This window comes from Ranitomeya imitator, chromosome 10 (assembly GCF_032444005.1).
Source record: "Ranitomeya imitator isolate aRanImi1 chromosome 10, aRanImi1.pri, whole genome shotgun sequence".
Lineage (NCBI taxonomy): Eukaryota > Metazoa > Chordata > Amphibia > Anura > Dendrobatidae > Ranitomeya > Ranitomeya imitator.
The window spans coordinates 33,641,517-33,658,422 of NC_091291.1; the positions used below are offsets into that span (position 1 = coordinate 33,641,517).

Here is a 16,906-nt window from a genome sequence, read left to right on the forward strand (position 1 = left end):
TTAGCTGCTCTTTTCTTGCCATAATACAAATTCTAACCGTCTATTCAGTAGGACTATCAGCTGTGTATCCACCAGACTTCTGCACAACACAACTGATGGTTCCAACCCCATTTATAAGGCAAGAAATCCCACTTATTAAACCTGACAGGGCACACCTGTGAAGCGAAAACCATTTCCGGTGACTACCTCTTCAAGCTCATCAAGAGAATGCCAAGAGTGTGCAAAGCAGTCATCAAAGCAAAAGGTGGCTAATTTGAAGAACCTAGAATATAAGACATATTTTCAGTTGTTTCACACTTTTTTGTTAACTATATAATTCCACATGTGTTAATTCATAGTTTTGATGCATTCAGTGTGAAAGTATAATTTTCATAGTCATGAAAATAGAGAAAAATCTTTAAATGAGGTGTGTGTGTGTGTGTGTGTGTGTGTGTGTGTGTGTGTGTGTATGTGTGTATGTATGTATGTATATCTATCTATCTAGCTATCTCCGATTTGTGTCTGCGGTTTACACCAGCACAAAGATAGTGGTGACTTGGGCCTTTAGTAGACCCCCTGGATCACATGGTAACTCAGATGCCCACATTTTTTTTTTTTTTTTAAACAATTTTCAAATTGACAGCAGTACCTAAATGGTTAAACAGCAACGATTGTTGGAGCTCGGCTCCAGTTGCTGCTGTTCGAGGCAAGAGCCCTGAATCCCTTTAAGCATCAAAGATCAAAGGGAGAGGGTTTCTGGGTGGGTATATATATACACAAACATACATACATACAGAAACCCCCTTTGATCTTTGATGTTTAAAGGGATTCAGGGCACTTGCCTCGAACAGCAGCAACTGGAGCAGAGCTCCAATCGCTGCTGTTTAACCATTTAGGTGCTGCTGTCAATCTGAAAATTGTGTAAAGAAAATAAATAAAAATGTGGGCATCTGAGTTACCATGTGATCCAGGGGGTTTAAACCGCAGACACAGATCGCTAATTTATATATGTACATATCTACTATATAATTATCTAAGGGTCACTTCCGTCTTTCTGTCTGTCTTTCTGTCACAGATATTCATTGGTCGCGGCCTCTGTCTGTCATGGAATCCAAGTCGCTGATTGGTCGTGGCAAAACGCCCACGACCATTGCCACGACCAATCAGCGACGGCCGCAGTCCGGCGGCAATATGGCAGCTCTTTCCTCCCCACAATCAGTCAGTGCCCGCTCCATACTCCCCTCCAGTCAGCCCTCACACAGGGTTAATGCCAGCGTTACCGGACCACGGTGTAACGCACTCCGGTTACGCAGCTATTAACCCTGTGTGACCAACTTTTTACCACTGATGCTGCGTATGCAGCATCAATAGTAGAACGATCTAATGTTAAAAATAATAATAATCAAAAAAAAAAAAACCTTATTCTCACCCTCCACCGTCGTGTCTTCTCCTCGGCACTGCAAGCGGCAGCTTCCACTTCCAAAGATGCTAAGAGAGAAGGACCTTCCATGACGTCACGGTCATGTGACCGCGACGTCATCACAGGTCCTGCGCTCATACCAATCCTGGGACCGGAAGCTGCCGGGTGCCGCACACAAGCGCCGGAACTACAACGGGCTCTTCAGATGGTGAGTATATGTTTCTTTTTTTATTTTTTAACCTGTTACATACGTGGTTGGGCAATATACTACGTAGCTCTGTGCTGTATACTACGTCTCCATGCAATATACTACGTGGCTGGGCAATATACTACGTGGCTCTGTGCTGTATACTAAGTCGCTAGGCAATATACTACGTGGACATGCATATTCTAGAATACCCGATGCGTTAGAATCGGGCCACCATCATATATATACATACAATATATATATATTTATTTTGTGTGTGTGTGTGTATATATATATATATATATATATATATATATATATATATATATATATATATATATATATATATATACATATATATATATATATATATATATACATATATATATATACACACACACACACTTTGAACGGAACCTGAAGGTACTAGTCTAGATACTTTGAACGAAACCTGAAGTATCTGACATATCGGAATCCGATCTGTCCAATCTTTGCTAACCATGACGGCAGATATTGAAGGATAATATCCGTCAGTAATTATGTAATTTCTATCACCAGCCTAACCATAAAACATGCATCTGAACCCATGAACACAAAAGTCTTATATCTAAAAATAATTAATTTTAATACTTTGCTGTCATAACCATTATTGTAAAAAGGAAGAAACCCCCCAAAAAATTCTACAAATGAGACATTTATTTACCAAGTTAAAAAAAAGGATTAAATAAGCAGAATGCTTCATCTGTGAAGATGGCGTGTCCCATGTCTGTCCATGGCGGATTACTGGAGTTGTAGTAGCACACAAGATAACCTGGCTGAGTGCTGCCACATGGTGGCAGAAGATGGGAGTGCACACAGAACTTGTCCGGAAGAATCCAAAGTCTTCAATTAGTAAATCTTAAGAGGAATCAGCCAGATTGTGGAAGTGATGATGGATAACAATAGATTTCCAACAGTGTGAATTGAGGAGGAGTTTTATAGTTCACAAGAGGCTACTTTTAGATGAGGTCCATTAAGATATCCTCTTCCATGACGCTTTGGGCCTGTACTTGTAATCCTGGTTGAGGGACGGGTCCTCGTGGTCCTGCATTCATCATGACTCCTGAAAAGTGCAGAGAATTTATCAAAAAGACAAATACTTATTCCTGCCCAGGTCTGGAACTACCCCGGTCTCTTGTCTGCACAACTGATGTCACATCAACAGTGCTGCAGCCAATCAGTGAGCTTAGCAGCTAATAACAGGCAGCACTGCCGTGCTCACCAATTGGCTGCAGCGCTGTCAATGTGACATCAGTGCTACAACGGAACAAAACAAACATTTTTTTTTTTATTTTTTTGTGGCTACTGCAGTCTGAAAGGGGCGCCATCCCCTTTAACATGTAAACCAAGGAGAGAACGAATTGGGTCGTACCTGAAAAAAGAAACTATGCTGGCTTCACAGGTATTACTGTGACTTACCTGGCATGGGCGCCCGCTGTGCCATTTGATTGCCCCACTGCTGGGCTGGGGCCTGATGCATAAGAGACTGCCCTGAGATCTGCAGCTGTGGCTGGCCGGGGGGCTGGTGCGGCATCTGTTGCCCCAATGCCTGGTGAGGGAGCAGGCCTTGTGCTGCCTGCTGCATATGATGCAAAGGCTGCTGGGTCTGAGAAACCCCGGCCTGTGGCTGTAAGAAAAGACAAGACTTATTCTTACCTTCTTAATCCATGTTTGACCCTGCTTTATGATAATGAGGAAACACAGAAGCCAACATGATTAAAATCTCCTTGTCTATAGTGGTTGTTAAGATCCCAATTGCTGATTCCCTTTAAGAATCTAACCCTGTATATTTGATTTAAAAAATTATCAGTGGCCAAATAGAGGACTGTTATGTAGGCAATCCAGTGACACAGTGTGCCAGCAATCAGAGCACATACAGTGATCTGACAACAACCCAAAAACAATAGAACGAGCTCTGAGACGTGGAATCTCTGTAGACCGCAATACCTGAACCTATCCTAACACAACTAAAGCCAGCTGTGGATTGCGCCTGTCACTACCTATGCAACTCGGCACAGCCTGAGGAGCTGACTAGTCTGAAGATAGAAAAACAAGCCTGACTTGCCTCAGAGAAATACCCCAAAGGAAAAGGCAGCCCCCCACATATAATGACTGTTAGCAAGATGAAAAGACAAACGTAGGGATGAAATAGATTCAGCAAAGTGAGGCCCGATATTCTAGATAGAGCGAGGATAGCAAAGAGAACTTTGCAGTCTACAAAAAACCCTAAAGCAAAAAACCACGCAAAGGGGGCAGAAAGACCCACCGTGCCGAACTAACGGCACGGCGGTGCACCCTTTGCGTCTCAGAGCTTCCAGCAAAAACAAAAAGACAAGCTGGACAGAAAAAGTAGCAACAAAAGCAAAGAAGCACTTATCTAAGCAGAGCAGCAGGCCACAGGAAAGATCCAGAAGCTCAAGTCCAACACTGGAACATTGACAAGGAGCAAGGAAGACAGAATCAGGTGGAGTTAAATAACAAAGCAGCCAACGAGCTCACCAGAACACCTTAGGGAGGAAGCTCAGAAGCTGCAGTACCACTTGTGACCACAGGAGTGAATTCAGCCACAGAATTCACAACAGTACCCCCCCCTTGAGGAGGGGTCACCGAACCCTCACCAGAGCCCCCAGGCCGACCAGGATGAGCCACATGAAAGGCACGAACAAGATCTGGAGCATGGACATCAGAGGCAAAAACCCAGGAATTATCTTCCTGAGCATAACCCTTCCATTTAACCAGATACTGGAGTTTCCGTCTAGAAACACGAGAATCCAAAATTTTCTCCACAATATACTCCAATTCCCCCTCCACCAAAACCGGGGCAGGAGGCTCAACAGATGGAACCATAGGTGCCAAGTATCTCCGCAACAACGACCTATGGAATACATTATGTATGGAAAAGGAGTCTGGGAGGGTCAGACGAAAAGACACAGGATTGAGAATCTCAGAAATCCTATACGGACCAATAAAACGAGGTTTAAATTTAGGAGAGGAAACCTTCATAGGAATATGACGAGAAGATAACCAAACCAGATCCCCATCACGAAGTCGGGGACCCACACGGCGTCTGCGATTAGCGAAAAGTTGAGCCTTCTCCTGGGACAAGGTCAAATTGTCCACTACCTGAGTCCAGATCTGCTGCAACCTGTCCACCACAGAATCCACACCAGGACAGTCCGAAGACTCAACCTGTCCTGAAGAGAAACGAGGATGGAACCCAGAATTGCAGAAAAATGGAGAGACCAAGGTGGCCGAGCTGGCCCGATTATTAAGAGCGAACTCAGCCAACGGCAAAAAGGACACCCAATCATCCTGGTCTGCAGAAACAAAACATCTCAGATATGTCTCCAAGGTCTGATTGGTTCGTTCGGTCTGGCCATTAGTCTGAGGATGGAAAGCCGAGGAAAAAGACAGGTCAATGCCTATCCTACCACAAAAGGCTCGCCAAAACCTCGAAACAAACTGGGAACCTCTGTCAGAAACAATATTCTCAGGAATGCCATGCAAACGAACCACATGCTGGAAGAACAAAGGCACCAAATCAGAGAAGGAAGGCAATTTAACCAAGGGCACCAGATGGACCATTTTAGAAAAGCGATCACAGACCACCCAAATGACTGACATCTTTTGAGAAACGGGAAGGTCAGAAATGAAATCCATCGAAATATGTGTCCAAGGCCTCTTTGGGACCGGCAAGGGCAAAAGCAACCCACTGGCACGTGAACAGCAGGGCTTAGCCCTAGCACAAATCCCACAGGACTGCACAAAAGTACGTACATCCCGTGACAGAGATGGCCACCAGAAGGATCTAGCCACTAACTCTCTGGTACCAAATATTCCAGGATGGCCAGCCAACACCGAACAATGAAGTTCAGAGATAACTTTAGTAGTCCACCTATCAGGGACGAACAGTTTCTCCGCCGGACAACGATCAGGTTTATTCGCCTGAAATTTTTGCAACATTCGCCGCAAATCAGGGGAGATGGCAGACACAATGACTCCTTCCTTGAGGATACTCGCCGGCTCAGATGAACCCGGAGAGTCGGGCACAAAACTCCTAGACAGAGCATCCGCCTTCACATTTTTAGAGCCCGGAAGGTACGAAATCACAAAATCAAAGCGGGCAAAAAATAACGACCAACGGGCCTGTCTAGGATTCAAGCGCTTGGCAGACTCGAGATAAGTAAGGTTCTTATGATCAGTCAATACCACCACGCGGTGCTTAGCTCCTTCAAGCCAATGACGCCATTCCTCGAATGCCCACTTCATGGCCAGCAACTCTCGGTTGCCCACATCATAATTACGCTCAGCAGCCGAAAACTTCCTGGAAAAGAAAGCACATGGTTTCAACACTGAGCAACCAGAACCTCTCTGTGACAAAACCGCCCCTGCTCCAATCTCAGAAGCATCAACCTCGACCTGGAACGGAAGAGAAACATCTGGTTGACACAACACAGGGGCAGAACAAAAACGATGCTTCAACTCCTGAAAAGCTTCCACAGCAGCAGAAGACCAATTAACCAAATCAGCACCCTTCTTGGTCAAATCGGTCAATGGTTTGGCAATGCTAGAAAAATTACAGATGAAGCGACGATAAAAATTAGCAAAGCCCAGGAATTTTTGCAGACTTTTCAGAGATGTCGGCTGAGTCCAATCCTGGATGGCTTGGACCTTAACCGGATCCATCTCGATAGTAGAAGGGGAAAAGATGAACCCCAAAAATGAAACTTTCTGCACACCGAAGAGACACTTTGATCCCTTCACAAACAAAGAATTAGCACGCAGGACCTGGAAAACCATTCTGACCTGCTTCACATGAGAGTCCCAATCATCTGAGAAGATCAAAATGTCATCCAAGTAAACAATCAGGAATTTATCCAAATACTCACGGAAGATGTCATGCATAAAAGACTGAAACACAGATGGAGCATTGGCAAGTCCGAACGGCATCACTAGATACTCAAAATGACCCTCGGGCGTATTAAATGCAGTTTTCCATTCATCTCCTTGCCTGATTCTCACCAGATTATACGCACCACGAAGATCTATCTTAGTGAACCAACTAGCCCCCTTAATCCGAGCAAACAAGTCAGATAACAATGGCAAGGGATACTGAAATTTAACAGTGATCTTATTAAGAAGACGGTAATCAATACATGGTCTCAGCGAACCATCCTTCTTGGCTACAAAAAAGAACCCTGCTCCCAGTGGTGATGACGATGGGCGAATATGTCCCTTCTCCAGGGATTCCTTCACATAACTGCGCATAGCGGCGTGTTCAGGCACGGATAAATTAAATAATCGACCTTTAGGGAATTTACTACCAGGAATCAAATTGATAGCACAATCACAATCCCTATGCGGAGGTAGGGCATCGGACTTGGGCTCTTCAAATACATCCTGATAATCAGACAAGAACTCTGGAACCTCAGAAGGAGTGGATGACGAAATAGACAAAAATGGAACATCACCATGTACCCCCTGACAACCCCAGCTGGATACCGACATAGAGTTCCAATCCAAAACTGGATTATGGGTTTGCAGCCATGGCCACCCCAACACAACCACATCATGCAGATTATGTAGCACCAGAAAGCGAATAACTTCCTGATGTGCAGGAGCCATGCACATGGTCAGCTGGGTCCAGTACTGAGGTTTATTCTTGGCCAAAGGTGTAGCATCAATTCCTCTCAACGGAATAGGACACCGCAAAGGCTCCAAGAAAAACCCACAACGTTTAGCATAATCCAAATCCATCAGATTCAGGGCAGCGCCTGAATCCACAAACGCCATGACAGAATACGATGACAAAGAGCATATCAAGGTAATGGACAGAAGGAATTTGGATTGTACAGTACCAATGACGGCAGACCTATCGAACCGCTTAGTGCGCTTAGGACAATCAGAAATAGCATGAGTGGAATCACCACAGTAGAAACACAGACCATTCAGACGTCTGTGTTCTTGCCGTTCAACTCTGGTCATAGTCCTATCGCACTGCATAGGCTCAGGTTTAATCTTAGACAATACCGCCAAATGGTGCACAGATTTACGCTCGCGCAAGCGTCGACCGATCTGAATGGCCAAAGACATAGACTCATTCAAACCAGCAGGCATAGGAAATCCCACCATGACATCCTTAAGAGCCTCAGAGAGACCCTTTCTGAACAAAGCTGCCAGCGCAGATTCATTCCACTGAGTGAGTACTGACCACTTCCTAAATTTCTGACAATATACTTCTATATCATCCTGACCCTGGCACAAAGCCAGCAAATTTTTCTCAGCCTGATCCACTGAATTAGGCTCATCGTAAAGCAATCCGAGCGCCAGGAAAAACGCATCGACATTACTCAATGCAGGGTCTCCTGGCGCAAGAGAAAATGCCCAGTCCTGAGGGTCGCCGCGCAAAAAAGAAATAATAATCAAAACCTGTTGAATAGGATTACCAGAAGAATGAGGTTTCAAGGTCAGAAATAGCTTACAATTATTTTTGAAATTAAGAAACTTTGTTCTATCACCAAAAAACAAATCAGGAATAGGAATTCTTGGTTCTAACATAGATTTCTGATCAATAGTATCTTGAATCCTTTGTACATTTGTAACGAGATTATCCATTGAAGAGCACAGACCCTGAATATCCATGTCCACACCTGTGTCCTGAAACACCCAAATGTCTAGGGGAAAAAAAAGACTGAACACAGAGCTGAGAAAAAAAAATGATGTCAGAACTTCTTTTTTCCCTCTATTGAGAATCATTAGGTTTGGCTCCTTGTACTGTTATGTAGGCAATCCAGTGACACAGTGTGCCAGCAATCAGAGCACATACAGTGATCTGACAACAACCCAAAAACAATAGAACGAGCTCTGAGACGTGGAATCTCTGTAGACCGCATTACCTGAACCTATCCTAACACAACTAAAGGCAGCTGTGGATTGCGCCTGTCACTACCTATGCAACTCGGCACAGCCTGAGGAGCTGACTAGTCTGAAGATAGAAAAACAAGCCTGACTTGCCTCAGAGAAATACCCCAAAGGAAAAGGCAGCCCCCCACATATAATGACTGTTAGCAAGATGAAAAGACAAACGTAGGGATGAAATAGATTCAGCAAAGTGAGGCCCGATATTCTAGATAGAGCGAGGATAGCAAAGAGAACTTTGCAGTCTACAAAAAACCCTAAAGCAAAAAACCACGCAAAGGGGGCAAAAAGACCCACCGTGCCGAACTAACGGCACGGCGGTGCACCCTTTGCGTCTCAGAGCTTCCAGCAAAAACAAAAAGACAAGCTGGACAGAAAAAGTAGCAACAAAAGCAAAGAAGCACTTATCTAAGCAGAGCAGCAGGCCACAGGAAAGATCCAGAAGCTCAAGTCCAACACTGGAACATTGACAAGGAGCAAGGAAGACAGAATCAGGTGGAGTTAAATAACAAAGCAGCCAACGAGCTCACCAGAACACCTGAGGGAGGAAGCTCAGAAGCTGCAGTACCACTTGTGACCACAGGAGTGAATTCAGCCACAGAATTCACAACAGAGGACCCTTTAAACTGTACCTTTAAAGAGGGCCTTAAAGGAAATAAACATTGCAGTTCCTGAAGCTGTGCTGATCGGGGCTCAGGGAATGAATGAAAAGTAGATTATAAACTTATGCAGATATGTCAAATCAGAAAAAGTACCTGCCTAGTTAAGTGGCAATGCTCCCAAAAGGTATAATCATCATCCAAAAAAGCAAATATGAAGCAACATAGCCATAAAATAAGTCAAATTTTATTAGAACACATATCAATATATAAGACAAAAAAGTTTATAAAAACTGGGGCAGAAAATATGCAAAAAGAAAAAACCACCGTAAGGAAAAATATAATGTAAATACTAAATATACCGAGGTAATCAATGAAAAAAAAATATATATAATGACTTCAATATGTTAAACTGTACGCACCAGACAAATGTCAGACATGGCAATAGCCTATGCCGTGCAAAAGTGAAAACAAAAGAAAGACCGGCATGCTACATAGTCCCATCAGACAGTGTTCACATGTAATACAAAAAATGTAGTAAATCCCTACGGCAAACCAAAATTGGTTAAATAGTACACTGCAAACAGAATATCTAAATATATAATAAGAAAAGAGTTCTTAAGTAAAATGGAGCCATCCTCAAAAAATATCAAAAAATGTTTATTAACTGTAAGAACTTAGTATGCGCAGCAAATGAACATAGCGATAAACCTGTACCTATAATGCAACCAGATGGCTAAACCAGTGTATGCAACTAAGCAGAGAATTTGGAGGGATGATGGGATAGAGACCCGTCTAAGTTTAAAGTCACATAGGCTAAACATGCAGCAGTGCAACCGATGGGAAATAAGCAGCCATAGTAATTACCTAACGGTGGTAGCAGCAACCCGACGCGCGTTTCGCGTGTAGCTTCGTCCGGGGATGAGTGCATGCATGCACTCATCCCCGGACGAAGCTACACGCGAAACGCGCGTCGGGTTGCTGCTACCACCGTTAGGTAATTACTATGGCTGCTTATTTCCCATCGGTTGCACTGCTGCATGTTTAGCCTATGTGACTTTAAACTTAGACGGGTCTCTATCCCATCATCCCTCCAAATTCTCTGCTTAGTTGCATACACTGGTTTAGCCATCTGGTTGCATTATAGGTACAGGTTTATCGCTATGTTCATTTGCTGCGCATACTAAGTTCTTACAGTTAATAAACATTTTTTGATATTTTTTGAGGATGGCTCCATTTTACTTAAGAACTCTTTTCTTATTATATATTTAGATATTCTGTTTGCAGTGTACTATTTAACCAATTTTGGTTTGCCGTAGGGATTTACTACATTTTTTGTATTACATGTGAACACTGTCTGATGGGACTATGTAGCATGCCGGTCTTTCTTTTGTTTTCACTTTTGCACGGCATAGGCTATTGCCATGTCTGACATTTGTCTGGTGCGTACAGTTTAACATATTGAAGTCATTATATATATATTTTTTTCATTGATTACCTCGGTATATTTAGTATTTACATTATATTTTTCCTTACGGTGGTTTTTTCTTTTTGCATATTTTCTGCCCCAGTTTTTATAAACTTTTTTGTCTTATATATTGATATGTGTTCTAATAAAATTTGACTTATTTTATGGCTATGTTGCTTCATATTTGCTTTTTTGGATGATGATTATGCAGATATGTGCTAATAAACCTCTCTGATCCACGAGAACCCGTCAGGTCATCAGCCGTGTGGTCATGTATGACAATAAGCCTGGAGACGCTTCCCTTCTCTCGAGAAGGTCGGCCAAGCTCAGGTTCTGGTGAGCCGAGCTGCCATCTGGCACATGAGATGTCCTACGCCCTCCGGTGACATCACTCACATCTGGTCTCCATCAGCGGCATGCTCGGATTTACTTATCGGAATACAAATCATTGGCATTCTTGTCGCTCCAGTTATAATAAAGGACCGACAAGTGAAAAAGTGTGATATTATTGGCAGAAGTGTCAGGATAGGCCTCCAACTGGTCACACTCAATACCACAACCACAATCAGCTATTATATTATATTCCTGTCCTTGGCATTTAGTGGGATATTCCAGTTCAACATTAGCATGACACCATCCCATAAGAACACAGCATAGAAATAAGCACAAACACTACTATGACATCCCATAAGAACAGTGCCTAGAAATAAGGACAAACACTACTATGGCATCATCACATAAGAATACAGCCTAGGAATAAAGACAAATACTAACGTGACACTGTCAGAAGAACACAGCTTCAAAACTGAGAAAAACACTACTGTGACATCACATCAGAAAGCAACCTAGGAGTAAGGAAAACAGGGATTTTTGTGTACTCACCGTAAAATCCTTTTCTCCGTGCCACTCATTGAGGGACAGAGACCATGGGTTGAATGATGCTTGCCACTAGGAGGCTGACACTTAATTAACACAAAAAGGTTAGCGCCTCCTCTGCAGTATACACCCTCGTGCTGGCTGACAGAGAACCAGTTCGGTGCAAAAGCAGTAGGAACAAATAGTAACAGCATAGAAGAGTACAACATGTCACCTTAAAAGAACAGGTAAAAGCCATATAAGCCGATAGGCTAACAGGGTGGGGGCTGTGTCCCCCAATGAGTGGCTCGGAGAAAAGTATTTTACGGCGAGTACACAAAAATCCCTGTTTCTCCTCTGCCTCATTGGGGGGACACAGACCATGGGAAGTCCCAAAGCAGTCCCTGGGTGTGAAAAAACTACACAAAGGATTAGGCTTCATGCAACAACTGCCTAAATGTGCGCCACCGCTGCCTGCAGAATTCTTCTGCCCAGACTCACATCCACTGAAGCCTGAGAGTGAATATTATAGTGCTTTGCGAAGGTATGTAAACTGGACCAAGTCGCAGCTTTACAGACCTGCTCCGGCCGTCACCTGTTGCCGAATGGCCCAAGAAAACCTCACCACCCGAGTGGAGTGTGCCCTGATCCCAGCTGGGATGGGCTGACTTCTGACTCGGTATAACTCCTGGATGGTGGAACGAATCCACCTGGCCATCATAGCCTTAGAAGCGGCAAGACCTTTCCTGTGACCTTCCGGGAGAATGAACAGAGCATCTGTTCTTCTGAAGGATGCCATCCTGAGACTTACCTTCGCAGAGCTCTGACCAGGTCCAGAGTGTGGAGAGCTCTTTCAATTCTGTGAATAGGGGCCGGACAAAAGGAAGGAAGAAGAATGTCCTCGTTAAGATGAAGGACGAAACGATCTTTGGCAAAAAGGACGGCGACGGCCTGAGGACAACCTTGTCCTGATGGAAGATAAGGAAAGGTGCCCGGCAGGATAAGGCGGCTAATTCCGAAAGCCTTCTGATCGATGTGATCGCTACAAGAAAGGCAACCTTCCAGGACAGAAGGACCAGAGAAATGTCCTGAAGCGGTTCAAAGGGAGGTTCCTGAAGGGCACTTAGCAGCAAGTTGAGCTCCTAAGGCTCTAAAGGCATGCGATAGGGAGGAGTGACATGAGACACCCCCTGAAGAAAAGTTTTAACCTGAAGTCTTGATGCGATGCATCTCTGAAATAAGACCGATAGGGCAGAGATTTGGCCCTTGAGAGAGCCGAGAGCAAGCCCAGAGTCCAGACCGGCCTGTAGGAACTCTAAAATGGTGGGAACCGAGAAGACGAGAGGAGAAAGACCACAATCCTTGCACCAAGCAAAAAATGTCTTCCAGGTACGATGACAGATGCGTACCGATGAGGGTTTACGGGCTCTAACCATGGTGGAAATGACCTGTTGAGAAAACCCTGCCTGGGTTAAGACCCAGGATTCAATGGCCACACCGTTAAACACAGGGCCCCTGAGTTTTGGTGGTAGATGGGGCCCTGGGTGAGCAGATCTGGGCCAGTCTCCAGGGTATGTCGGCGACGAGGCGTACCAACTCTGCGAACCACATGCGGCGAGGCCAATCGGGAGCTACCAGGATCACTGGTACTCCATCCATCTTGATTTTCCCGATTAATCTGGGAAGTAACGGTAGAGGAGGAAAAAATGTACGGAAGGCGGAATTTCTCCCTGAAAGAACCAGAGCGTCGACACCAATGCCTCTTGGATATCGAGACCTCGCTATAAACTAGGGAACCTTGGCATTCGGTCTGGACGCCATGAGGTCCACATCTGAGATCCCCCAGCGAAGACAGATCTGATTGAAGACTTCCGGATGGAGCTCCCACTCCCCCAAAGTGAGACCCTGACGGCTGAAGAAGTCCGCAGTCCAGTTTTCCACTCCTGGAATGTGCACCGCTGAGATCACCGAGCAGTTGTTCTCTGCCCATGAAAGGATGTTAGTTACCTCGGGGATGGCCGCCCTGCTGCGGTTACCCCCATGATGATTCATGTATGCCACAGCCGTGGCATTGTATGATTGGATACGGATGGGGTGACCCGCCAGAGGATGAAGGAAGTGTTGCAAGGCCAGTCGAATAGCACGGATCTAGATGACGTTGATCGGTAGGTTCGATTCCTGAATTGACCAGCGACCCTGAGCAGTGTGGTGGTGAAAGACTGCTCCCCAGCCCGAAACACTGGCATCGGTAGTCACCACTAGCCAGTGAATGGGTAGAAAAGACTTCCCCCGGTTGAGGGAAGAGTTCAATGTCCATCACCTGAGAGTCTGTCTGACCTGCAGGGATAAGTGGCACCTTCGGTCGAGGGAGAAAGGGTTTCTGTCCCAAGCTGCCAGAAGGGCATGTTGTAGGGGACGACGGTGTAATTGCGCAAAGGGGACTGCTTCCATTGCGGCCACCGTCTTTCCTAGTACCCTCATTGCAAACCGGATGGATTGAGGGTAAGTGACAAAGCGCTCGGGCTCCTTGTTGAAGGGCTAAGACTTTGTCTGGAGGGAGAATTACCAACGCCCGAGGCGAGTCCAGGGACATTCCTAGAAAGGAAAACTGCTGGGCTGGGACTGGAGAGGATTTGCTTAAGTTTATCAGCCAGCCCAGGCGAGAAAGGGTATCGAACGTAATGCAAACGGACTCCGCACAGTCGTGGAAGGACGGACCTTTGATCAACAGGTCGTCCAGATAGGGCAGAACAATCACGCCCCGAGAGTGCAGGATGGACATGACGGCCGCCATGACCTTTGTGAACACTCTGGGTGCAGTAGCAAGGCCGAAGAACAGGGCTGTGAATTGGAAATGCTGGTCACGAATGGCGAAGTGCAGGTATCTCTGGTGAGGGGAAAAAAATTGGAATGTGCAAGTAAGCATCTCGGATGTCGATTGAGGCCAAGAATTCCCGTTCTTCCAGGGAAGTACTAACTGAACGCAGAGATTCCATGCGGAAATGACGGACCTTGACAAACTTGTTTAGAAGTTTGAGGTCTGGTATCGGTCTCACCTTTCCGTCCTTCTTTGAGACGAAGAAAAGGTTTGAATAGAAACCCTGAAACCTTTCGCTTTCTGGGACGGGGACAATGACACCATCGTGACGCAGTGCGTCTATGGCCCGGGAGAAAGCCTTTGCCCTTGCCTCTAAAGAGAGAGGACGTGAGGGAAAGAAACGTGAAGGGGGTGCGTAGTAAAGTCGATTTTGTATCCAATCGACACCAGATCTCTGACCCACTTGTCGGAGACAACGGAAAGCCAGACCTGACGAAAGAGAAGTAGGCGCCCGCCTACCCTGCCGGTGTCGACTGGACGGCGCTGATAGCCAGCAAGAGGAAAATCTCTGGGACCTAGGTCCTTTAGGCCTCGACTGTTTGGGTCGGGACTTCCAATGCTGGTTAGGTCTGTACAAGACCTGAGTTCCTCCATCTCTTCGTGCAGAACGTCCTGAATCGGACAAAGTAGTGGCCCAGCTTGGAGTGGAACGAAAGGAACGGAGATGGATTTGTTGCTGTCTCCGAAAGGGACGTCTAAGTCTCTATTGGGAAAGGAATTTACTCTTCCCTCCCGTAGCATACGAAATAAGCTGATCCAGCTTTTCTCCAAACAAGCGACCGCTTTGATAAGAAAGGGAGGTGAGAGACTTTTTTGATGCAGAGTCCACCTTCCACTCTCTGAGCCATAATGTCCTTCTGAGAGTGATGGCATTGGCTGCTGACTGGGCAGCACAACCGGCCGCATCTTAGGATGCATTTACCAGGTAATCACCTGCCCGGGAAATTTGGATGGCAAAGTGCACTGTCTCCGGAGGAAGGTTACTGTTATGAAGAGAATCAGCTAAGGTCTCTGACCAGAAAACCATAGCCTCAGCTACCCATGCTGCAGCAAAGGATGGATAGAGAGCTGAACCTAAAGCCTCAAAAACAGAGAGGCCAAGCTTTCTATTTGACGGTCCGTTTAGTTCTCTTAAAGGACACGGTCTGATCCGGAGCGGAGCCAGAATCCTCCTCAACCTTTAAAGCCTGGTTGACAGCCTCAAAACAGCGAATCCACAGTCTTCTGAAAATCTGGCGTATCCAGACCTAAGGAACCATCAGATTCACACTCAGATTCGCTTTCGCTACTAAACTCTGGAAAGGGAGAGCGAAAAACGTAGATGTGAGGCGACAAGGCACGTGTCTGCTCAGGATACGTGCTACGGATCCGTTTTCTAGGTGCCTGACGGCTTCTAAAGTGCTTTCGGTCCCTGCTAACCAACTGCTCCCAGCTTGGGGAGGATCCGTCTACGTTAGTCCTGCAAATGCTCCGATCCCCTGAAGGATCGCGGAGGGATTCAATCGCTTTGGCCAGCGAAGCCATGGATTGAGACAGTGACGAAGCCAACTCAGGGGGACTAGGTACACTGGGCTCGGTGGCGGCAGAGGGCTCCTGAGCGCAGTTGGGGTCACAGGCATTGCAGAGCTCTGAGCCTTAGGAAAAGCAGACTGGCAGGAGGAGCATGAAGTAAAAAATATAGCCATAGTCTTAAGACTTTTTTGATGCCTTAGGCTGCCGTCACACTAGCAGTATTTGGTCAGTGTTTTACATCAGTATTTGTAAGCCAAAACAAGGAGTGGGTGATAAATGCAGAAGTGGTGCATATGTTTCTATTATACTTTTCCTCTATTTATTCCACTCCTGGTTTTGGCTTACAGATACTGATGTAAAATACTGACCAAATACTGCTAGTGTGACAGCAGCCATAGGCTGGGACATGATGTACCCTTCTATGAGGCCTTATAATATTAGGGGCTGCTGGGAAAAAAGGGTGTTACAGCAGGGAGGAGGATCCCGGAGGGATTCAATCTGTAAAATGCAGAGCTCCCTTACCCTGGTCTGTGTCCCCGCTCCTCCTGCGTTACTCAGACTACGTGGACCTTGCGCGACACTTGCTGCCTCCGTCCTGATGGCAGATAGAGTGCATGCTGAGGTGGTCTGGGGGGAGAAAGGTGGCCCCTGAGATCTGAGAGGCGCTTCTCGTGCTGTGCATCACGTCATAGTGTGCAGGGCTTGCGGCCTAGAACAGGGCCGCAACAGAACAGGGCTGAAGCCGGTGACTAAATTGAAGGTGCCAACACAGGAAGGGGCTGATGCGCGTCCCTGAGAATGGGTCCCCCCTACCCAGCGCCACCCCAGACCACCTGAAAGGAGCCCTCCAGCCGCGGCACTTACCCGGCTGCTGGGTGGCAGGTAAGGCAGCTTGCTGAAGGTCCTCCTGCGCTGCTGCTGGTTTGGACGGTGCAGGGATAAGGGGAAAAAAGCCTCAATCCACCATCCCTTTAGTAGAGAGGTGGAGAGGGACCGTTCAACCCCTTGTACCATCCGCTTTAATAGTGGTGGTGCAATGGGGGCTGCTCGG

The 16,906-nt window shown here is 46.0% G+C and overlaps 1 protein-coding gene across 2 annotated transcripts in view; it reads right to left on the bottom strand.

The window, feature by feature from the left end:
* Nucleotides 1-2,187: 2,187 nt before the first annotated feature.
* The window catches only part of MED25 (mediator complex subunit 25), a 29,383-nt gene continuing 14,664 nt past the window's right edge, over nucleotides 2,188-16,906 (bottom strand). For both annotated transcript variants that reach the window (XM_069742443.1, XM_069742442.1), the window contains exons 19-20: nucleotides 3,045-3,252; nucleotides 2,188-2,688 (exon numbers count right to left, since the gene is read on the bottom strand). In XM_069742443.1, the coding sequence (XP_069598544.1) occupies nucleotides 2,585-2,688; nucleotides 3,045-3,252 (312 nt within the window). In that variant the 3' untranslated portion in view covers nucleotides 2,188-2,584. The remainder of the gene's footprint in view (nucleotides 2,689-3,044; nucleotides 3,253-16,906) is intronic.